Source organism: Balaenoptera borealis (assembly GCF_965194805.1).
Source record: "Balaenoptera borealis genome assembly, chromosome: 13".
NCBI lineage: Eukaryota > Metazoa > Chordata > Mammalia > Artiodactyla > Balaenopteridae > Balaenoptera > Balaenoptera borealis.
Genome location: NC_138870.1, coordinates 71,999,189 through 72,024,565, shown reverse-complemented (window position 1 = coordinate 72,024,565; position 25,377 = coordinate 71,999,189). Strand labels below are relative to the sequence as shown.

Genomic DNA, 25,377 nt, shown 5'->3' with positions numbered 1-25,377 from the left:
TAAGAATGCAATTTGGTTTACAATCATGTAGTTAGAGTAAATATCCCCATAAAAATTGTACAGTTGCCATTTTGGATTTTTACCTAACAGGTCATGCTTAATGACCACTGTCAAAATGTTAAATTTAAGATGTGGGTGTTAACTTGGATGTCCTTTTTCATTTGTTACCCTACCATGCCCCCTTGTGACAGATAAAAAGAGGTTTAATTTTTGCTTCATAATAATTATGTCTAATTTTTGGCCATTAAAGCAATGATTTTTATGTATGAGCATATATTCCTTATTAAAATTTTTCTAAAAAATATTATTTACTATGCTGATCAATTAAAAATGTACTCAACCTAAAAAAAAACCCTCAGTTACAAGAATTAGCAAGAAACATCTATATATTTCCAGAGACAGATTCCAACAAGATAAAATTTTCCTTACCTTCACTATCACAGACATTGCAAACACTGTAAGTATCTAAGAAATTAGATCTTGAACTAAATAAATAATAATTATTTGTTGAACGTTGGCTGAATCAGTTCTTAAGCCACTTCTGGTATTTGAACTTGCTCCAGGAGTTTCAGTAACTTTTATTTTTCTCAAAACATTGATTTAAACATTGTTTTTTATACTGTTGAAAATGAGTAGAAAAATATATCAAAGCAATATAACATTATCAAACTACCTCGATTTACTGAATTCCACTTCCCTGGAACTGAGAGTCTCATCATCATTAAGGGTTTGGGGTTGTATTTCCCTGGGAAACCACCACAGAGCCCTGATGAACTTAGTAGGAGTTTACAAGAGTACAGGAGGCATAAAGCAAGTTGACAAACAGAGCACATATTTACATGTTCTCTAAAAATGCTTAAAATTTCAATATTTTAAAATTGACAAACGTTTAGTACACAACAGAAAACATTATAGTTATCTCAAAAAGATAAAAGGGAAAATTAAGATATCACTAATATAATGCCAAAAAAGGAAAGTTGAACATTTAGGAATATAAAACTGAGTCATCAGTAATTTATCAATGGCTAGTAAGTGCTGTGCCAACAAATAACAGTTATTACTTAGAAACCAACAGTATCTTGGTTATTTTTATATCTGCTTTTAAAAATTAAATATACATATTTCTTAGAATTCTATAATTGAACTGATTAAAAAAATTAATAAAGATAAAAATTAATCTGAGTGCTTTTTTGTATGCTGATATAAGCTAGAACTATAGGATAAATATAGATTCCTTGCTCTTCTCAGGAGTAATGTTACTTTTATGGAAACATTTCACTGACATTAAGATCTTTATAAAAGAAACTGATGAGTGAGAGAAACTCAAAACAGATAAAAAAAAAAGTCATGTTGCTTATATTGAGCCTATGAGTCCATGAGTAAATATAAAGTTTTAAGTAAATGCAAAGTTATATGAAATATACAAATAATTTTAAATTGTTTTAATTATGGTTATAAATTCATAACAACCAATTTCTTGCTCTGACATCTATAAACCACTCCACATATTAAGTAATTTTAATAAAATGATTAGAGGTGTCCAAAGAAAGACAAATGATTTGAATAGCCTGGCAAATGGAATAGAAGAAAAGATGCCTTTGAACATTTCACAAGTTCAGCATAATCACAAAAGATACACACTGTGCTCCTTTTCCAAAGTGTCAAGTTGTGAAGTCTTCATAGCTGATATTCATGGAACTGATGAATTTATAGAAGTAGTTTACTGAATAATCAAGCAATTTAAAAACACACAAAGGAATAATCACACGAAGCAGACGCTCTTTAGAATCAACATTTGCTGAGATGAACCAGCTTCGAAACCAATTACAGCATAATTCTCAGTGCACAATAGATAGAAAAATCAATAGCCAAGTAGCTAAGAAACAGGGGAAAAGTGAAAATAGCATTTAAGAGTATAATAAATCATTAAATGTAATATCATAATTTTCTCTAAGTTTTCTTGTTCTTTTTTTATGGAACTATTACCTTGGACATTCTCATATCTGTGCATTTCATTTATATTCTCATTAAATACAATTTGCTAAAAAATAGTTTAAAAGATTTTATCTTCAATGTCAGATACATAGTTATGCAAAGATCATTGATTACCCACCTAATTTTTTCCTTAATTTCTTTGATTTCATTTTCTGTGCTCTCTTCAGCATTTGCTGAGCAGTAGAAATATCCTTAAAGCCCCTATTAAAAGATTAAATTTAATAAAGGTAAAAAATCCCCAGACTATATTTATATATGCACTTACATATAAACACACATATCTGAATTATATCATACCAAAACAAATTTGAATTCCCATTTAAGAATCTGTAATTTAACAGAGGTATGGTTTCTTAAAAACTAATAAAGGTATTCTTGAAATCTTGAAAAATATCTCCTTTGGATATTTAAACATTTCTCAATTTCTTAATAGTTTAGTGTAAAACAGACCGACCACATACCATTCTTCTGAAATTTTTTCTTCTTTTTCAGATTTTAGCAAACTCTTTCTGCTGGTCTTTGATTCAGGTGTCCTGGATAAAGTTCTATTTTCTGATCTAGCAATAGGAAAAAAACCACACTTAACTGAATCAACACAAGTGTATCAGCACTTTTTAAAACTACAAGCTGTTTATGTTGTCTCAAACTCGGAAATAAAATACATTTAAGTTACAGAAAAACTTTATCTTGAAAAGTAATAAAAGTCTGCCATTAATTTAAAATGTTTACATTTCAATTACTTGAAGCATATTTCAATCCTTTCGTTGAAAGAAACACAGGATTGGAATTTTTATTCTAACCCTTATCTCTACCTATATAGCAGTATTTAAAAGTTCATTTGTTTACAACAGTTAACATTATTTCACTGACACTTAAGTTTTGTATTTGCTTTAATAAACTTACATCACACATTTTACTTACACTGAAAACTCCATAAAATCATTATATTTTTAACAAATTCATACCTCTTTTCATCATCTTACTACTTTTGTAAACAGTATAATATTCTTGTCATTCATTAGAGGTTGATCCTCTAAAAGAGCAATTTAGCTTACCTGCTATTAAAGTGTGTGTGTTCCGATGAAAACAAATTTTCTTTCTCATTATACATCCATGCTTGAGCTGGATGACTTGGTAAATTAAGTGAAGTATCATCAGATTTTAAGGTTCCAGAGAACTTATCAGAAAAAAATGTACATAAGTATAAAATAAATTGAAAAAAATCTAGCATGTATATTGTATTACTTTACATGTATATTACTGAGTAGCCTAAGAAAAACTCATATAAAAATTAAAAATTATAATCAAATGAAATTTATGGAATATACATACAAATGTCCTTTGTTGTAGTCATGAGAGATATGCTTTTGGTATAGTTTGCATATACAGAATGATTAATTGCAAAGATCATGAAAAAAATTTAGAAAACAAAAACTTCAAAGATTATCAAATAAATAACAGATATTGCAGTCCATTGACCTCTGACTGAGAATCTTCAGCTGTTGCCCTTTTAATGCATATTTTTGTATTTTTAAAGTGCTGTCAACTAGTGATTTTATGCAGCTGAAGCATATCTTTTTTTTTTTTTTTTTTTTTGCTACTGTGAAATAAAGTGTTGAAAGAAATCCAAAATAAAGAAAAAAATCAGGAGCAAATGAAAGAAAAGCTACATGAAAAATTACATCTGGGGATGAGGAGGAAGTCAGAGGCTTCTAAAAGTAATTGTGTTTTTCAAGTCAATAAATTGTATTATTAATCACTGCAGCAGAGCATAACCTTAAGAAATGAGCAAAGATCGAGCACTAAGAGGTTTCCATGACATGTTACCTTTGGCCAGTGCAGCTGGTTTGGAAGAAGCAGTGTTTGTGAAGGGAAGCGGGCGGAATCTAAAGCAAGCCATTCCTTCTCTAAGGCAGCCTGCACAAATAATAACATTAATGTACATAATTTAGTTTGCATAACTTTTACAAAGATTCTTTTAAATTGTCTTATATACTACACATGTTAAGAAAGTATTTCAGCATTTTTATTTAGAGGAAAATCTGCTACTTGCTCACTCTTGTGAGATGTTATGTATCTGTTTAATGCAAACATTCTAAAAAATGGGATAAGAGTTTTCATCCCCAAGTGGAATAAAGTAAAGCCTTGAGTACTCACATGCTCTAAAAAATGAGACGTGCAGATTGTTCAGTGTATTTAACTGTTTGAGAACTATGACTCTGAGCCAACTCTAGATGTAACTGAGGGAAATAATCCTTTAGCTCTTTATTATGCAAAATATAATATTTTCCATCAAACCTCACCATTAAAAATTTATAGTATTTTAACATATTAGTATCAATTTTCTGTAAATACCATCTGTAAGACAGCTTTTACTTAACTTTAGTTCAACATTTCACGAATTTTCTGAATAGATGGAAAAAAGAATTTTGTGGCAATATACAGAACATGGTTCCTGATATTATATTCTCTAGTTCAAGAGTTTGAATGATAAAAATATAAATTTAGATTTTGAAATGATCTTAAGTCACTTCACTCTTCATCTTACAACATCTTTATTCCATTTATGTAATTTCCAAATTTATCATTCTACAATGGAAATATATTAGTTATGTTCATGTTGTACAATTTAGGGTATAATTATCTAAATTTTATTCACTTGGATTATCTAATATGGTTTAAATAATATTCTGTGGTTCTATAATTGTTTTTGAATCTTTAAGAAAAAAGGATGATCATAATACCAATGAACTTGTTTTTTAAAAGTTTCTAAAATGATCAAACATATTTATGTTTTAAAAACTGGAATGACTATAATCTGAGAAGACCTAAATGCAATTTTCCATTTATACAGCTTCAGTGCTTCTTGACTATCTCTTGAAAAACCATTGGAAAGGCAAGCCTAAGACATCTTGACTACAGGTCAGCAGCGCAATGACAGACCATTACTTACAGCATTTAGTCTTAGGAAACCTAATCAGATTCACGTTATTTGAATATCTATGTAAAAAGGATACAGTTGTGCACCAGTACATTGTCCAGTTCCTTCTAGGCAGAGATCGTTAACATATATATCACAGTTATATACCAGTTATATCTGATTTAAGAATATATATCTGGTTTAAGAAGAGCTATTTAATGCAAAATTGCAAACAGTATGGAGGGCTCAGATTTCTAAATTCTTTCTTTTGTATGACAAATAAAGGAAAATTCATATTTATGCCAAGAAAGATCAAGGCCCAAGGCACATCAGCTATCATTAAATTAGTATTCTTACTCTGTAAATTGCTAAAATGAAAAGAAGATGTGGAGACAATATTACGAAAGGCAATGTGCCAGAGGATTCTGGGAAGATGGTGGGGTAGGGAGCACCAGGAACCTGTCTCCCAACCTAGACAACAACTAAACTGGCAGAATCTGTCTAGTGTAACCATTTTGGAACTCTAGAGTCTACTGAAGGCTTGTGATGTCCTGGGGAAGACTTGGATAGTAAATTGTGGTTAATTTTGGTAAATGTCAGCCCTTAGCACAGTTGCAGCTATCTATCCTCCATTCCCCAGCCTCAAGGCAGGCAGCTATTCACGTGTTTTAGAAGTACTTTGCACACAGTTTGCAGGAGCCAGGGTGGACAATGAGGACACTGTCTTCCAAAGATTGGAGATCTGTACTCTGACTGTTGAGTGTTGCTTCTGATCTCAGAGGTATAAAGAGGTGAGTGACACCTCCCTTATTGTTGTAAGACTATTTACCCCACCTACTAAGTGATTTCCAGAGGATTTAAAGGGCAGGTGTTCTTCCCCCAACTCCTCCCCTCTTCATTTTTCTCTTTTTCCTTTTTTGGGAAACAAACACTAAGGACTAGAATATTCATTTTAAAAAAGACTAGGATATTCAAAAGCATCTGCATATATGGGGGAAAGTCAGCACACATGCCCAGGGGAAGGCACAGGCTTAGAAAAGAAATGAGGAGACCTTGAGTTTACAACTCAGGCTGATCCTTGTCACAGACGCAGCCTACAACAATCAAAACAAAAACAAAAACAATAAAAACAAAAGCAAAACACCTGGCAAACACTGGGGAAGAGAGATAATCTTATTTCCACTGTTACCACATTATTAGATTCAATGTCTAACTTTAAATAAAAATCACAAGGCATACAAAGAAGCAGGAAAATTTACAGCCCACTCAAAGGAAAAAAATCAACCAAAATTATGCCTAAAAAAGACCTCATGGCAGATTTACTAGACAAAGACTTTAAAATAACTGTCTTAAATATGTTCAAAGAACTAAAAGAAGGGAGAAAATGATCTATGAACAAAGTGGAAATATCAATAAAGAGACAGAAAACCTGAAAAGAAACCAAGAAGAAATTTTGAAGTTGAAAAGTACAATAACTGAAAAGAAAAATTCACTAAAATTCGCTGGTAGGATTCACTAGAGGGATCTGCCTCTGAGTAGGCAGATAAAGGAATGAGTGAACTTGAAGAAACAGCAATGGAATTATCAAATCTAAAGAACAGAAAGAAAAAAGATTGAATAAAAATGAACAGAACCTAAAGGACCTGTGAGACACCATCAAATGGACCAACATATGCATCATGGGAGTCAGAGGAGAAGAAAGAAAAAAAACGGGCAGAGAGAATATTTGAAGAAATAATGACTAAAAGTTTCCCCAATTCAATAACAGACCTGAATATAAACATCCAAGAAGCTCAATGATCTTGAAGTAAGATGAACTCGAAGAGCCCCACACCAAGACACATTATAATCAAACTTTCAAAAGACAAAGACAAAGAGAGAATCTTGAAAGGACCAAGTAAGAAGCAACTTGTCATGTACAAGGAATCCTCAAGATTATCAGCAGATTTCTCATCAGCATCCTTGACATCCAGAAGGCAATGGGCTGATATATTCAAAGTGCTGAAAGAAAAAAAAAAAACTGCCAATCAAGAATCCTATATCTGGCAAAACTGTCCTTTGATTTGAGGAAGAAATGAAGACACTCCCAGATAAACAAAAGCTGAGAGAATTCATTACCATTAGCTCTGGCCTGAAAAAAATGCTAAAGAGAGTTCTGCAGGTTGATGTGACAGGATACTAGGCAGCAGTTAAAAGGCATATGAAGAAATAAAGATCTCAGTAACTACATGGGAAATTATAAAAGCTAATATTATTGTAACAACAGTTTGTTAACTTCACTTTTTAAGATACTAATACATTTAAAAACAAACAATTCTTAGTTTAAAAGCTAGTATTATTGAAAGTTTGGTTTGTAACTCCACATTTTCTTTTCTATATGATTTAAAATACTAGTCTGTTTAGAGAAATTATTAGTCTATGTTTGGAGCACACAATGTATAAAGATGCAATTTTGTGACATCAACAACTGAAAGGGGTGAAGATGTAGCTATAAAGGAGAATAATTCATGGATGCTACTGAAGTTAAGCTGGTGTAAATGCAAATTAAGGTGTTTATAACATTAGTATATTAAGGGAGAATGAGGAGTTATTGTTTAACAAGTATATTGTTTCAGTTTTGTAAGATAAGAGTTCTGGATATGCATGGTGGTGACGGTAGCACAGCTTTATGAATATACTTAATACCACTGAATGCACACTTAGAAATGGTTAAGATGGTAAATTTTATGTTATGTGTACTTTCCCACAATGAAAAAATTGGAAGAGAAATTTTAAAAGTAATATGCTATCTGAGGAGTGACTGTGGAAAAGGACAAGTAATGCCAGGCAAGGAGTCTGACTTATGCACTAGTTTTTATATAAACAAACAACTTTTTTTTCTTAAACACCTGCCAAACCACCTCTTTTTATACTCTCTGGGACCCCAGGTGTTTTCTTTCTGCAGCAGGACAAGGTCCCACAAAGCACAGTGATTTCTTTGCTGTATCATATAGATGATGATGGAGGTTTCTTCCTTGGAAAAGCTACATGAAGTTTGAGGGAAAAAATTAGTTCCTTAAATTGATATCTAAAAGTGCAGAAAACTTTGAAAATACTTTTTCTTGGTTTTTAATATAAGGTCACAAACTTTTGTTAGATTCCAGAACAATTCTTTTTTTTTAATTAATTTTTTTTTGGAGTATGGTTGCTTTACAATGTTGTGTTAGTTGATTCCAGAACCACTGTCTCTTAGAAATTTCTAGAGACATAAATAGAAGGTTTAATATAAAATGCTAAAGCTACTTTCAGTAATTACATAATCTCAACCAAAAAGGTTACCAAGACTACTGATTTATATGAGTTCAAGCTTATTAATATCAACTATATTTGGCAGTACCTAGTATGTTGAGGAAAAAAATCTCAAATGTCAGGAGGAATTGGCCAAGATTATAAATATACTACTGTTTAAAAAAATGAATATTAGTATATCATGCTTACTACTGGACATTTATACAAATTTCAATTATTGCTTAAGAAAACCTTCTGTTAACTTACAACTGAGAATTTGGAAAGCTTTCTGTTTATTAGAAGACTATTATTAAATTTACTTACACATTAAAAATAAACTTGAACTTAGATAAATTTGTAACTGTGTACTCACAATTGAACATTTGAACAGATATACATATATTTGACTTTTTACCAGAGAAGAAATTATTATTCTATAATCCAACTTTGAGAGACTAGGAAATAAGGCTATCAGAAGAGCCGGGAATAACATTCATGTTTATTTGCATATGTATGTACAAAATTTTTCATACCAACTAATATAATCCTTTCATTTGACATATGAAACTAGAATCAGATTTGCTGTAAGCCACAAGTTAGTTAGAGTTGAACAGGTCCTAGAAATTCTAAAAGCCATGTCTTGGTCTCGTTTTTATTCTTCACCATCCCCAACTCTGAGCCCCAACACTTTCCTCCTCTTCTATCCAAGTTGCCTCATGCCATTTTCAAAAGAATTCTTTCTAATACTTCTTGATAACTTATGTAGCACCTCAGAATCCTTACAGTTTGGAAATTTGGCCCATTATGAATCTCAAATCTCACTTTCTAAGCCCTCTCCTCATTCTCAACTTTTGATACATCTTCAGGTTATCTATCAGCTAAGTTTGGCCATATAACTGTGGCCCTTGAAATTCGTCTGTATAATTTTTCAGTTTTCTGGACCATTGGAGCCTGACAGTTATGTGCCTTTCATCACAAAAGGTACTCAACAATGAGCTGATAGTCTGACTTCACCACTCTCACTTCCTTCTGTCCACATACCTAAATAAGGCAATTTGGTCAGTTAATGTGGCTGTCCCCAGAAAGGGATCATACCCTTGCAGCTACTTCCTAGGTAATGATTATGAAAAAAATACATGGAAGATAATACAGTTCTATTTTGACAACTCTGGATTCTCTCCTGATCATTCCTGGGCATGAAACGTATTTCCTTTCCCTAATAGGATGTCTCAGGCCAGCGAGATTGACACATCCTCAGGGTGCAGCCTGGATGTTTTCCCCACTCCCATTCTCAGTCATCCTATGGGGCTGACAAATGCCACCTGGAAGGTGTCCTGGTCATAGATCACCCTCAAACATTTAAGGAAACACCAGTATGGCCCTGGAAAGCATTCAAGTCAGCTTCAATTCACTGGCCAGGGTTGTTTTAGATGGCAGAACTGCCTTCGACTTCCTCCTTGTGGGCCCAAAAAGAGTCTGTAATAGCTAATACTTGCAGCTGTACCTGGATTAAAGCCTCAAGTCTAGTGGGAAGGTCAATATAGAATCTTAAAGAGGAAATGCCTGGGGTATTGATAGTATCCTTCATTAAATGTATCATGAGGATAACCTAATGGATTTTGTCCTAGCCCGTCATATTATTCAGAGTAGCCACTGGAGTGGGTACTTGTGGGAAAATTTGCCATGTACACATGAAGGGTACATATTGTTGGGAGATAATTTTCCATAGGTCTCTAACATTTCTTCATGAATTATGATATCTTTTGTTCTGGACTATCTTTCCAAGGATGTTACTATAGCTAATAGACTTGGAAGATATAGTCTTTGAGTGATTCCCTCTGGAGCAGAAGGCAAAATCTGTTTGCTGTCTCGTATAAGAAAATAACTACTTCCTCTGGAGCATAGGATGAACAGGTTTGCTAGCAGCCTTTTATAAAATATAGGGTTTCCTAAGCTTTCGCATTCCTAAGGGGGAATTCCTGCCTATGTAACCTGGGGGCAAAGGGAATAGATAAAAACATGAGGCTTCTGCTGCCTGAGGTGACAAGTAATAAATGTCTCATTTCTTCTGCCAGCATCCATGAAAGTGTGGCAGCCTAACTTGTTAGACTGCATGCAGGATACGACCTCAGATCCCTCACAGTTCTTGGTACTTAAAAAATTAAGGTAAACTATGCTTAATAAAAACTAAAACAAAGTGATCTTTGTTATCAGTGTCCCCTTGGTTAACCATTTGTAAAATGAAAACACATTTCAGAGAGGCAACAAACCAATATAAAGACTTCATGGCAGATTGATCCAGGCTTTTTGTTTAAGGCTAATTTATTAAGACAATTTTATATTTACTTCTTTTATAGCTGAAAATATTCAAATATATTTCTGACATCTCCTAAACTTGGGGCCATGTTATATCTGTCTATGTACCTACCCTAGCACCAAGCACGGTACCTACCATACTGTAAACTTTCAGTATTTGTTGGCTGGGAAGGAAAATATAAGTTTGAATACATGTATATCACTACAACTCTCTTGTGATAAATCTTAAAGAAAAGTATAGACTATACCAAAGGCAACTATTGTTATGACCTAAATAAGTGATAAAAGGAAAGTCCTGGTTAGATATGTCTTACAGTTGTATAGAAGAAAGTAAGAGAAAGAAAGAACAAAAAATATAGGGACACTTTTGTAATTTGATTATGTCATCTGAAGTTGTAAGATGATTTTAAAATAAAGTGATGGCCATAAAAAAAGGAGTAAAAAAAAGTCAAAGGAAGGCAAAGTAATAATACCTTCTTAATTGGTATTTAGCTTTAATTCTTAGCTCCCCTAAACTATAATCTCTGTATTACAAACAAATTAATCCATTTAAAACAAATAATACATTTAACTCCTTTGCTCAAAACCCAATTATAATGTTCTATCACATTTGAAATAAAATTCAAAGTTCTTGACTTCATATCATAGGCTTTATGTGAACCGTTCCCTGACCATTTTTCTGTTTCTTCCCTATCTCTGGCTATTCTCCACTACTAATCAGTTCTACTTACTGTGAATTTTCTGTTTCTTTAGTATACTAAAAAAGTTCCTGTTTCAAGGCTTCCATACTTGCCCTCCACTTAGCCCAGTGCCATATTACCCAATGGCTATCCCTTCACTTTATTTTCACATCTCTATAAAAATATTTCACTTCATGTAGGCCTCCCATGATTGTCCAATCAGATTCTATGCTCTATCTCTTAACCTTCCTTATAAAAAATTTTATAGCAATTTTCAATATCTTACAGTATTCTGTATATTTATATATTTATTCACTGTCTGTCACCTTAAGTGAATGTAAGGTCACTGAGGTCAGGGATTTTATCTCTTTTGTTCACTGTGGTGAGAACAATGTCTGAAACACTTAAAATAATTACTGACTTGAAATATTTATAAACATTTCTCTTTGGACATTTTATTCTGGTATAGCTTTAATTAGAATTAAGATTCGCCTGAGAACAACTAAAAATATTGGATTAAAAATGGAGCTGAAGGTACTCAAGAACAATTGAAGCAGTCAAGACTTAAAAAGCTAAGATCCCAGAGAGTAGAGTCTCATGCGGATGTGAACCCTGTATTTCCTGCCACATTTTCCCTCAGGGAAAGCCCCAATTTTATTAACAGGAAAGAGAAGCCAAGCAGAAATCTAAGGCCTACTTGTAGCAGTTTCACTGGAATGAAGAGACAGAGGTTAAAGTGTAGGGATGCCAAGGCAGTTAGGATTGAAGGACCAAGATCCTTGAGAGGAGAGAACCACTGAAATGTGAGTTCAAATTCATGTATAAAATAAACCCTTCATATGTTTGCAAATTCCAAGTAGTAGGTGTGTTGGAGAGATACCTAGACTCAAAGTGCAATAGCAATAGCTGGCGTGCTAAAAAGCTAAGAAGAAATTTCTTTAGTCATCTGATGCTATGGAGAAAGAGATTAGAATTCAGGAAAAAACAAGGTGAAGGTTACCTGGTAAATATCCCACTCTCAGTTTAGACATTATATTGGCTCAACCCTAAGAGAAACCAGAAGTAGACCAGCCCTAACAAAGCTTAAAAATAAGCCTCAAAAGGATCTCTGTCTATATAATATCTGCCTGTCAGAGCAAAATTAAATCCTCTTTAGAGAAATAAAACATCTTCCAGTGTCTTTATAATTTTTACATATATGTCTGATACTTAATCAATGACTAAATGCTAATAAAGAGAATTGGCTGACTCAAAATATTGGGTTGGCCAAAAGGTTTGTTTGTTTTATTCCATAAGATGGCTCTAGTAGTGCTTAGTTGTCTTAACTTCATTTGAAACAATTTTGTTAGATTGTATTGTGACAGCTGTCATATCAGCGTGCATTAAAAAAAAAATCAAAATTGGTGAATTTTTGTGTAGCCATTTAATATTGAAGATGGAAAAAAAAGCAACATTTTTGGCATGTTATGCTTTATTATTTAAAGAAATGTAAAAACACAACTGAAACGCAAAAAAAGATTTGTGTAGTGTATGGAGAAGGTGCTGTGACTGATCGAACGTGTCAAAAGTGGTTTGCGAAGTTTCGTGCTGGAGATTTCTCCCTGGATGATGCTCCACGGTTGGATAGACCAGTTGAAGTTGATAGCGATCAAATTGAGACATTAATTGAGAACAATCAATGTTATACCACGTGAGAGATGGCCAACAAACTCAAAATATCCAAATCAAGCGTTTAAAATCATTTGCACCAGCTTCGTTATGTTAATAGCATTGATGTTTGGGTTCCACGTAAGTTAAGTGAAAAAAACCTTCTTGACCATTTTTCCGCATGCGATTCTCTACTTAAACATAATGAAAATGTTCCATTTTTAAAACAAATTGTGTCAGGTGATGAAAAGTGGATACTGTATAATAATGTGGAAGGGAAGAGATTGTGGGGCATGCGAAATGAACTACCACCAACCACACCAAAGGCCGGTCTTCATCCAAAGAAGGTGATGTTGTGTATATGATGGGATTGGAAGGGAGTCCTCTATTATGAGCTCGTTTCAAAAAAACCAGACGATTAATTCCAACAAGTACTACTCCCAATTAGACCAACTGGAAGCAGCACTCGACAAAAAGCCTCCAGAATTAGTCAACAGAAAATGCATAATCTTCCATCAGGATAATGTGAGACCACATATTACTTTGATGACCAGGCAAAAACTGTTACAGCTTGGCTGGGAAGTTCTGATTCATCTGCCATATTCACCAGACATTGCACCTTTGCATTTCCATTTATTTCAGTCTTTACAAAATTCTCTTAATGTAAAAAAATTTAATTCCCTGGAAGACTGTAAAAGGCACCTGGAAGAGTTCTTTGCTCAAAAAGATAAAAAGTTTTGGGAAGATGGAATTATGAAGTTGCCTGAAAAATGGTAGAAGGTAGTGGAACAAAAGGGTGAATACGTTGTTCAATAAAGTTCTAGGTGAAAACGAAAAATGTGTCCTTTATTTTTACTTAAAAACTGAAGGTGCTTTTTGGTCAACCCAATACAAGAGATAAATTGTCAATAGAAATAAACCTACAAGTGATCCAGATGTTGCAATTAACCAAGAAAACTTTGAATATACCATGCTCAGTATGTTCAAGAAAATATAGGAAATGATAGAAAACTTCAATATATAACTAGAATTTACAAAAAATAATCAAGTAGAAATTCCAGAACTAAAAAATAGAATAACTGAAATTAGGAATTTAATACATAGGCTAAAAATGATTAGATAACTTAAGAGAGATGACTAGTGAACTACAAGATGGGTCAGTAGGAAACATGCAAATTAAAACACAGAAGTAAAAAAAGAAAACAATTCAGAAAAGAGTCTAAGAGACACATGAGAAATGGTAAGGGATTCTAACATATGTGTTTTTGGAGCTACTTTACCTCAGAGAAGAGAGATAATGAAAAAGATTAAATATTTGAAATACCTCTGGCCAAGCAATTTCCAAAACTGATGAAAGACATCAACCACAGATTCGAGAAGCCACATAACCTCCCCCACTCCAAGCAGAGTACATACAAAGAAAACCACACCCATGCTGAAAAACAAATACAGGAAATGAACCTTAAAAGTAGTCTGAGGATTAAGAGTTGGAAAGAAGTATCTTCAAAGAAGAAAAAATAAGACTTATTACTGACTTTTCAATAGAATCTATGAAAGCCAGAAGATAATAAATATGGCATCTTCAAACACCAAAAGCCTACCTGGAATTCTATATCTAAAGAAGATATCCTTCAAAGTTTTAAGTAAAAGAAATTTTCAAGCAATCAAAAACTGACCTGAACTAAAATAAATATTAAAGAAAGTCCTTAAGGTAAAAGAAAATGATGGAAGCATGATAATGCAGGAAGGAATGAAGTGCATAGAAAGAGGTAACCATAAATTAACAAGCTAACGTGAGAAAAAAAGGAAAAACAAAAATACCTGATTAAAGGGAAAAAAAGGTAATAAAGAAGCAAAAAAGGAACACAGAACTAACAGGACAAATGGAACACAAACAGAAAGAAGATATATATAAACCTAATTATACACTCAATTGAAATAAATTTAAAGTCTGAATACATTAATAAAAAATCAAAATGGAATATAAAAATAAGCAAAATCCAACTATATATTCTTATAAGAGTCACAGTTTCAACATAAAAGCAACAGAGATGTTTAATGGGAATGTTTAGGAAAACATATATTATAAAATTACCAGTCAAAAGAAAGTTGCTGTAAGTATGAAAATATCAGAGGGAATGGCCAATAAGGCAATTAGTTAAAGAGGGAAATTAGAGTTAAAGAGTGAAATTTTATCATTATAAAAGGGTCAATAATACAATGACTTAACTATTCTAAACGTGTATACCCTAATAACATACCCTCAAATTACGAGGCCAAATTTGACAGAACTAAAAACTGATTTAGAGAAACCCACAATCTGAAGAAGAGACTTTAGCATTCTTCTGTCAATAACTGATAGAAACCTACCCAAATCACTAAAAATAAGGATTCATTTAAACACAATTAACAAACTTGAAGTAATTGAGATTTTAGTAACCATAACACCTGCAAAATGCACATTCCTTTCAAGTGCACATTGAACATTATCCCAAATAGATTATGTGCTACAACAAATTTTTAAGAAACAAATAGTATCAAACTTACATCAAACTCTTCCAGAAAATAGAAACATAGGAAACACTTCCTAATCAAATATAAGGTCAAATATATATATATATATATATATATATATATATATATATATATATATATATATGGTCAACACAACCTTGATACCAAAATCTGAAGAGTTTTACAAGAAACAACATTTACGGGCACAGTTTCTTCTAGAATATAAATGCAAAAATCCTAAACAAAATATGAGCAGATCAAATTCAGAGATATATAAAAAATAATGTATTATAGCTAAGTTGGTTTATTCTAGGAATACAAGGTTTAATTTTTAAAAATCAATGTTATAGGCATAAAAAGTATCTGATAAAATCCAAATCATATATAGAATCATCAACATCATCATCATATTAACCTTTTAGAAAGGTAAGAAGATACTAAGGAGGGTAACTCAATCAAATATAGAGTTTCTACAAGAAACATGTATTAAACATCTGACTTCATGGTGGAAAGCTTTCACCCTGAGACCAGGAGCTAGCAAAAGAGGCCTGCTAAAACCACCACTATTTAACATTTTACTGACGGTAGTAGTCAGGACAATAAAGCAAGAAAAATAAATAAGAGGCACAAGAAAAAAAACCTCTGCTCTTATGGGTAGAGATTTTAAGTGGCTTAAATAAATGATGAGATATTCTACGTTCATGAATTTAAAAATGTAATATTCTAAAAATATCAGTTCTCCCAAATTGATTTATAGATTTCTTGCAATCTTAGAGAAAATATTAACATTTATTGTGCAAACTGACAGGATGGTTCTAAAATTCGTACATTAATGAAATGGATCAACAGTAGCAATAGCAGTTCTTTCTTGAAGGAGAACAAAGTTGGAGCTCTTATAAGACTAGATAACAAAATTTATTATAAATTATACAGAAATTGAAGTAGTGATATAAGAATAAACAACAAAATGATGAGAAAAATTAAGAGAACCCATGCACACAGTTTCCTGAATTTAAATAAAGCCTTCACTGTAATCCATTGTGAAAAGTATGGTCTAAACAACAAATGGTTGTGGGTCAACAAAATAACCAAATGCGTATATTTGGAGGGGAACTTGACCCCTTATTAACATTGCAGGCAAAATTTAATTCCAGATGCACCACAGACTTAAATGCTGAAAGTTAAGATAATAAAGTTTCTAGAATATGTTAATGACCTGAGTAAGCAAAGATTCTTATATGTCACAACGAAAAACTTTTGTTTTTAATTTAAAACAAAATCATTCTGTTCATCAAACTAAACCATAAAGAGAGAAAAAAAAGGGAAATCCCAGAATTTAGGGAATATATTTGCATGGAAAAACAGAGAAGTATTTAGATTATATAAAGCACTGCTACAAGCCAATAAGAAAAGAGATGTACAACCCAACTTAAAAATGCACAAAGGACCAGTCCGTCCCATCAGGAAACTTGCACAAGCCTCTTAGATAGCCTCATCCACCAGAGGACAGACAGCAGAAGCAAGAAGAACTACAATCCTGCAGCCTGTGGAACAAAAACCACATTCACAGAAAGATAGACAAGATGAAAAGGCAGAGGGCTATGTACCAGATGAAGGAACAAGAAGAAACCCCAGAAAAATAACTAAATGAAGTGGAGATAGGCAACCTTCCAGAAAAAGAATTCAGAATAATGAGAGTGAAGATGATCCAGAACCTCGGAAAAAGTATGGAGGTAAAGATCGAGAAGATGCAAGAAATGTTTAAGAAAGACCTAGAAGAATTAAAGAACAAACAAACAGAGATGAACAATACAATAACTGAAATGAAAACTACACTAGAAAGAATCAATAGCAGAATAACTGAGGCAGAAGAACGGATAAGTGACCTGGAAGACAGAATGGTGGAATTCACTGCTGCGGAACAGAATAAAGAAAAAAGAATGAAAAGAAATGAAGACAGCCTAAGAGACGTCTGGGACAACATTAAACGCAACAACGTTCGCATTATAGGGGTCCCAGAAGGAGAAGAGAGAGAGAAATGACCAGAGAAAATATTTGAAGAGATTATAGTTGAAAACTTCCCTAACATGGGAAAGGAAATAGCCACCCAAGTCCAGGAAGTGCAGCGAGCCCCATACAGGATAAACCCAAGGAGAAACATGTTGAGACACACAGTAATCAAATTGGCAAAAATTAAAGATGAAGAAAAATTATTGAAAGCAGCAAAGGAAAAACGACTAATAACATACAAGGGAACTCCCATAAGGTTAACAGCTGATTTCTCAGCAGAAACTCTACAAGCCAGAAGGGAGTGGCATGATATACTTAAAGTGATGAAAGGGAGGAACCTACAACCAAGATTACTCTACCCGGCAAGGATCTCATTCAGATTCGATGGAGAAATCAAGAGCTTTACAGACAAGCAAAAGCTAAGAGAATTCAGCACCACCAAACCAGCTCTACAACAAATGCTAAAGGAACTTCTCTAAGTGGGAAACACAGGAGAAGAAAAGGACCTACAAAAAAACCCCCATAACAATTAAGAAAATGGTCATAGTAACATACATATGGATAATTACCTTAAACGTGAATGGATTAAATGCTACAACCAAAAGACACACACTTGCTGAATGGATACAAAAACAAGACCCATATATATTCTGTCTACAAGAGACCCACTTCAGACCTAGGGACACATACAGACTGAAAGTGAGGGGATGGAAAAAGATATTCCATGCAAATGGAAATCAAAAGAAAGCTGGAGTAGCAATACTCATATCAAATAAAATCGACTTTAAAATAAAGAATATTACAAGAGACAAGGAAGGACACTACACAATGATCAAGGGATCAATCCAAGATGAAGATATAACAATTATAAATATATATGCACCCAACATAGGAGCACCTCAATACATAAGGCAACTGCTAACAGCTATAAAAGGGGAAATCGACAGTAACACAATAATAGTGGGGGAGTTTAACACCTCACTTACACCAATGGACATATCACCCAAAATGAAAATAAATAAGGAAACAGAAACTTTAAATGACACAATAGACCAGATAGATTTAACTGATATTTATAGAACATACAAAGCATCCTAAGAGGCTACTACAGGCAAACTATGCCAATAAAATGGACAACCTGGAAGAAATGGACAAATTCTAAGAAAGGTATAAGCTTCCAAGACTGAAGCAGGAAGAAATAGAAAACATGAACAGACCAATCCCAAGTAATGAAATGGAAACTGTGATTAAAAATCTTCCAACAAACAAAAGTCCAGGACCACATGGCTTCACAGGTGAATTCTATCAAACATTTAGAGAAGAGCTAACATCCATCCTTCTCAAACTCTTCCAAAAATCTGCAGAGGAAGGAACATTCCCAAACTCATTCTATGAGGTCTCCATCATCCTGATACCAAAACCAGACAAAGATACTACAAAAAAAGAAAATTACAGACCAATATCACTGATGAACATAGATGCAAAAATCCTCAACAAAATACTAGCAAACAGAATCCAACAACACATTAAAAGGATCATACACCATGATCAAGTGGGATTTATCCCAGGGATGCAACGATCCTTCAATATATGCAAATCAATCAATGTGGTACACCATATTAACAAATTGAAGAATAAAAACCATATGATCATCTCAATAGATGCAGAAAAAGCTTTTGACAAAATTCAACACCCATTTATGATAAAAACTCTCCAGAAAGTGGGCATAGAGGGAATCTACCTCAACATAATAAAGGCCATATACGACAAACCCACAGCAAACATCATTCTCAATGGTGAAAAACTGAAAGCATTTCCTCTAAGATCAGGAACAAGACAAGGTTGTTCACTCTCACCACTATTATTCAACATAGTTTTGGAAGTCCTAGCTACGGCAATCAGAGAAGAAAAAGAAATAAAAGGAATACAAACTGGAAAAGAAGAAGTAAAACTGTCATTGTTTGCAGACAACATGATACTATACACAGAGAATCCTAAAGATTCTACCAGAAAACTACTAGAGCTAATCAATGACTTTGGTAAAGTTGCAGGATACAAAATTAATGCACAGAAATCTCTTGCATTCCTACACATTAATGATGAAAAATCTGAAAGAGAAATTAAGGAAACACTCCCATATACCACTGCAACAAAAAGAATAAAATACCTAGGAATAAACCTACCTAGGGAGACAAAAGACCTGTATGCAGAAAACTGTAAGACACTGATGAAAGAAATTAAAGATGATACCAACAGATGGAGAGATATACCATGTACTTGGATTGGAAGAATCAATATTGTGAAAATGACTACACTACCCAAAGAAATCTACAGATTCAATGCAATCCCTATCCAATTACCAATGGCATTTTTTACAGAACTAGAACAAAAAATCTTAAAATTTGTATGGAGACACAAAAGACCCCGAATAGCCAAAGCAGTCTTGAGGGGAAAAAAACGGAGCAGGAGGAATCAGACTCCCTGACTTCAGACTATACTACAAAGCTACAATAATCAAGACAATATGGTACTGGCACAAAAACAGCAGAAACATAGATCAATGGAACAACATAGAAAGCCCAGAGATAAACCCACGCAGCTATGGTCAACTAATCTATGACAAAGGAGGCAAGGATATACAATGGAGAAAAGACAGTCTCTTCAATAACTGGTGCTGGGAGAACTGGACAGCTACATGGAAAAGAATGAAATTAGAACACTCCCTAACACCATACACAAAAATAAACTCAAAATGGATTAGAGACCTAAATGTAAGAGTGGACACTATAAAATTCTTAGAGGAAAACTTAGGAAGAACACTCTTGACATAAATCACAGCAAGATCTTTTTTGATACACCTCCTAGATTAATGGAAATAAAAACAAAAATAAACAAATGGGACCTAATGAAACTTAAAAGATTTTGCACAGCAAAGGAAACCATAAACAAGACAAAAAGACAACCCTCAGAATGGGAGAAAATATTAGCAAATGAATCAACGGACAAAGGATTAATCTCCAAAATATATAAACAGCTCATGCAGCTCAATATTAAAGAAACAAACAACCCAATCCAATAATGGGCAGAAGACCTAAATAGACATTTCTCCAGAGAAGACATACAGATAGCCAAGAAGCACATGGAAAGCTGCTCAACAGCACTAATTATTAGAGAAATGCAAATCAAAACTACAATGAGGAATCATCTCACACCAGTTCGAATGGGGATCATCAGAAAATCTACAAACAACAAATGCTGGAGAGAGTGTGAAGAAAAGGGAACCCTCCTGCACTGTTGTTGGGAATGTAAATTGATACAGCCACTATGAAGAACAGTATGGAGGTTCCTTAAAAAACTAAAAATAGAATTACCATATGACCCAACAATCCCACTACTGGGCATATACCCAGAGAAAACCGTAATTCAAAAAGACACATGCACCCCTATGTTCATTGCAGCGCTATTTACAATAGCCAGGACATGGAAACAACCTAAATGCCCATCGACAGATGAATGGATAAAGAAGACGTGGTACATATGTACGATGGAGTATTACTCAGCCATAAAAAAGAATGAAATTGAGTCATTTGTAGAGACTTGGATGGATCTAGAGACTGTCATACAGAGTGAAGTAAGTCAGAAAAAGAAAAACAAGTATCGTATATTAACGCATATATGTGGAACGTAGAAAAATGGTACAGATGAACCAGTTTGCAGCACATAATTTGAGACACAGATGCAGAGAACAAACATATGGACACCAAGGGGTAAAGTGGCGGGGGGGGCGGGGGTGGTGGTGTGATGAATTGGGCGATTGGGATTGACATGTATACACTGATACGTATAAAATTGACGACTAATAAGAACCTGCTGTATAAAAAAATAAATTAAATTAAATTAAAAAAAAAAGCACAAACACTTGATCATGTCATAAAAGTAGATATCCAAATGGCCAGTAAGCATATGAAAAGGTATTCAACATCATTAGTTAGGAGAGAAATGCAAATTAAAACAACTAGATTCCACTACAAACCTACTGGATTGGGAAAAAAAAAAGACATGAAAATACAAAGTGTTGGTGAGGATAAATCTCCTCTGAAACTCTCATATTCTGCTGATGGGACTGTAAATTGATACAATCACTTTGGAATACTGTTAGGCACTAGCTACTAAATATAGGTAAACGTTATGACTCAGAAATTCAGTTCCCAAAAGAAATGTGAACATGCACATCAAAAACCATGTACAAGAATGTTCATAGCTGGCCTTCCCTGGTGGCGCAGTGGTTAAGAATCCGCCTGCCAATGCAGGGGACACGGGTTCGATCCCTAGTCTGGGAAAATCCCACATGCCTCAGAGCAACTAAGCCCTTGCACCACAATGACTGAACCTGCGCTCTAGAGCCCGTGAGCCACAACTACCTGAGCCTGCGTGCTGCAACTACTGCAGCCCGCACACCTAGAGCCCGTGCTCTGCGACGAGAAGCCACCGCAGTGAGAAGCCTGCGCACCACAGCAAAGAGTAGCCCCCACTCGACGCAACCAGAGAAAACCCGCGCACAGCAACGAAGACCCAACGCAGCCAAAAATAAATAAATAAATAAATTTATTAAAAAAAAAAATGTTCATAGCGTCTTTAGTCATAATAGGCAACACTAGAAATAACTCAGTAACAAATAATCCACCAATAGTAGAACAGACTTTTAAAAATTGGTATATTCAAATCATAGATTAAAAGTAGTATATTCAAAAGAATGGTATATATACAGCTACACTCAACCACATAGGTATATCTCACAGACATAATATTATGTGAAAAAAGAGCACATATTGGATGATTCCACTTATTTGGAAGTTCAGAAATAGGCAAAACTAATCTATAATGATGGAGGTATGAATACTATGAAGGCATGAGAAGTCTTCTGGGGATAGTCATATGTCCTCTACCTTAATCTGAGTGGTAGTTATGTGGGTTTAACTGTCTAGAGAAGAGGAAACAGAATAGCAAGACGTAAAAGGTACGGTAAGAAGGTGCTCAATGTGGTTAGAGCATGTGGACGCCACAGGTGGGAAGTGGTAAATATGTCTGTAGAGTTTGCTGTCTTATTGTTGAATACTTGAATAACTATTTAAGGAGGCTGTCCTCATTTTGCTAGGCAACAAAGAGCTACTAAAATTTGTTGAACAGGGCATAAATAAGCTCAGAGTTATATTTAATGAAGAATAATTGATAAAACATTGTGTAAATCTGGTTGAAGAATACACACGAATTCTTGTAAATATTCCATGACCACACTTACACACTGTACAAGCTTGTATCATAAATGAAGATGTTAAAATATTAGAAGCATACTTTTTCAAGTGCAACTTGAAAACAATCTATAACACAGTGTTAAAAGGATGAAAACCTTAGAAAAAGGTTTAGCTCCAAAATAGTATACTAAAATATTTTAAGACCAATATCTATATGTTGTAGTTGGCACTTACTTCATCAAATGTAAAATCTTCTAAATCTATTTCTTCATATTCTTCTTCAGATTCTTCATTCCTAATAGCCTCTAGAGCCGTTGTCAGTTTCTTTCGCAAAAGAAAGCCCTTCCAAACTGCCTAAACAAAAATTTAAAGCACGTTATACAAGGTTATAGATCAAACTCCAAACCAGATTCTCTGTGTTATCCCATTAGGAAGATAAAACATCTTAGACCTTAGTTTAATGGCTCAATAATCTGTTTTTTGAACTTTATGTGACATTTAAAACTGGAAGATAAATTAAATGACTGCTTGTGTCTAAAGCTCTGAATCTCAGGAGATTTTCCTTGTGGTAAGCAGAAAAGAATCTTTAAAACTCCCTCAACTGCACATGTAGGTCAACCAATCAATTATCTGACAATTCCTCCGGGACCCATTCTAAATTAAGTAGAAAGAGATACAGAGGAAAACCAATTTTGCTAATTTTCAAATGATTATGTATAAAATAAACTTACACTGATTTAGGAAAACTTCAACATATATAAATGGCCATATTAGAGACTTAGTATCCTGGTCCATAACAATTAACTAATTTCATCTTTAAATAAAGCCAGCACATAATAATAGAACTAAAAACATTCAGATTCCTCAATAATCTTGGAGGAATCTTGGAGCTTTCCTAACTATAACTCCAAGAACACTGGAGTTTTAAAAAAATTAGTATCTGTATACACTGCTAGGGAGTAAGCTCCAGGATATATAGTAAGTGTAAAACACAGGTAGAAATGTGTATTGCATGCCTCCATTTATCTATGAAAATCCATATAAAATATATAATAAACAATATACATTATATAAACTTATATATTTAAATATATGTGGTTGCTAATATTTATGAAGTGAAAGCATAAAGCATAAAATTAATTTTAAAAATTATTACCTATAGAGATAGAAAACAGTAGAAGCCAGATGTCTCTGAATATACACCTTGTTTAGATTTGATTTTGGAACTGTGCACATGCTTAATCAAATTGTAAAACAAATAAATATGAAGTAAAAGAAACTCCCCCCAAAAATGTAAAAATATATTTTGTGCTACGGGCATAACCACACAGAAGGTATTTAAAGTGACTTTAAAATAGATTTATTTGACTATATTCCTAGTGAAATACAATCAAAAGATAAATTTAACTACAAAAGTTACCTTAAATATGTTTTAGTAACCATACTGCAAACAATAATACTGGTATTGTTATTCTGAAAAATATATATATTGAGAAGAGAAATATACAAACATATAATGGTCAGAACATATATGACAATAGAAGTCACACGCAATCTGTCAATCAGCCTAGGAAGCCAAACCACAACCTCTGCAACAATTAGCCAAGAATGGTTAAGACTTGGTCAATGACTGCTAGCTTCTCTATTTTTTGTCCCTACTTCTAACTCAGGACCAACTGGACCAACCAGAGATAGGCAAATATGTTTCCCAAACCAATCACATAAGATGCCCCACTTCTAATTGGGCATGTGTGTGTGTGTGTGTTTGTGTACGTGTGTGTGTGCACACATGCACATACATAGTGGAAACAAACAACGGCTGCACAAATGAGAAAAAACAGACTATAGCAAGGGAGTCAGTCACCATCACTTGTTGCCTTTGGCATAGACTCAAAGGCAGGGAAGGGAGTAGGATAAATGTATATACATTTATATACAGTGATGAACACATGATTGTCACATACTAGGCATACATTAAATATTATTTTCCCAATTTCCTTGTCCCCTTGTTTTTAACAATTCTATTTACTTCTTAGTTTATCAAATAAGAAAATAGTGTGATATTAAACATCACATAAAGTTCAAAAACTATAACTAAATTTTAACCATTTTTGTCTCTAAAAATGAATTTCAGTATAGAAATAGTATTCCATTATTTTGTAACTCGCTATGAATAAATAACTTCTCAAGAGAGTTCAAAACTCTTTCTGAGGAGAAAGGATGTCAATATGAATCAAGAACTTGAACAGTATTAAATGGCAGAAACAGAAGAGAGGACATCTTTGTGTGATGAGGAACATGATTAAAAGTATTGCCTGAGCAAGTGGCCTTCCTCTTTTTAACTTACCCATTATGAAGACTACCATCAAAGAGTACCATAATAAAGCTCTTTGCCCGCTTAATTAGTCTCATGTAGCTGGGTTGTTATTATAGTCCTGGGTATGTCATGTACTGTGGGTGAGTGGCATATGCAAGCTAGCTACCTTAGAGGAAAACAAACTATTTTTCTTTTCCCCCTTTTGTCTTAGTTTATTTGGGCTGCAATAACAAAAATACCATAGACTTGGTGGCTTAAACAACAAACGTTTATTTCTCCCAGTTCTGGAGCAGGCTAAGGAGTCTAAGACCAAGTCATTGACAGATTTATTGTCTGGTGAGAGCAAGGTTCCTGGTTCATAGATGGCTGTCTTCTCACTGTGTACTCACATGGTAGAAGGAACTAGAGAGCTCTCAGGGGTCTCTTCTATAAGGGCACTAATCCCATTCATGGGGGCTC

At 33.8% G+C, this 25,377-nt stretch overlaps 1 protein-coding gene across 3 annotated transcripts in view; it reads right to left on the bottom strand.

The window, feature by feature from the left end:
- Positions 1-25,377, bottom strand: part of LRRIQ1 (leucine rich repeats and IQ motif containing 1) — a 304,399-nt gene that overhangs the window by 84,721 nt on the left and 194,301 nt on the right. For all 3 annotated transcript variants that reach the window (XM_082351784.1, XM_082351783.1, XM_082351785.1), the window contains exons 18-22: positions 22,836-22,955; positions 3,823-3,912; positions 3,051-3,172; positions 2,457-2,552; positions 2,114-2,196 (exon numbers count right to left, since the gene is read on the bottom strand). In XM_082351784.1, the coding sequence (XP_082207910.1) occupies positions 2,114-2,196; positions 2,457-2,552; positions 3,051-3,172; positions 3,823-3,912; positions 22,836-22,955 (511 nt within the window). The remainder of the gene's footprint in view (positions 1-2,113; positions 2,197-2,456; positions 2,553-3,050; positions 3,173-3,822; positions 3,913-22,835; positions 22,956-25,377) is intronic.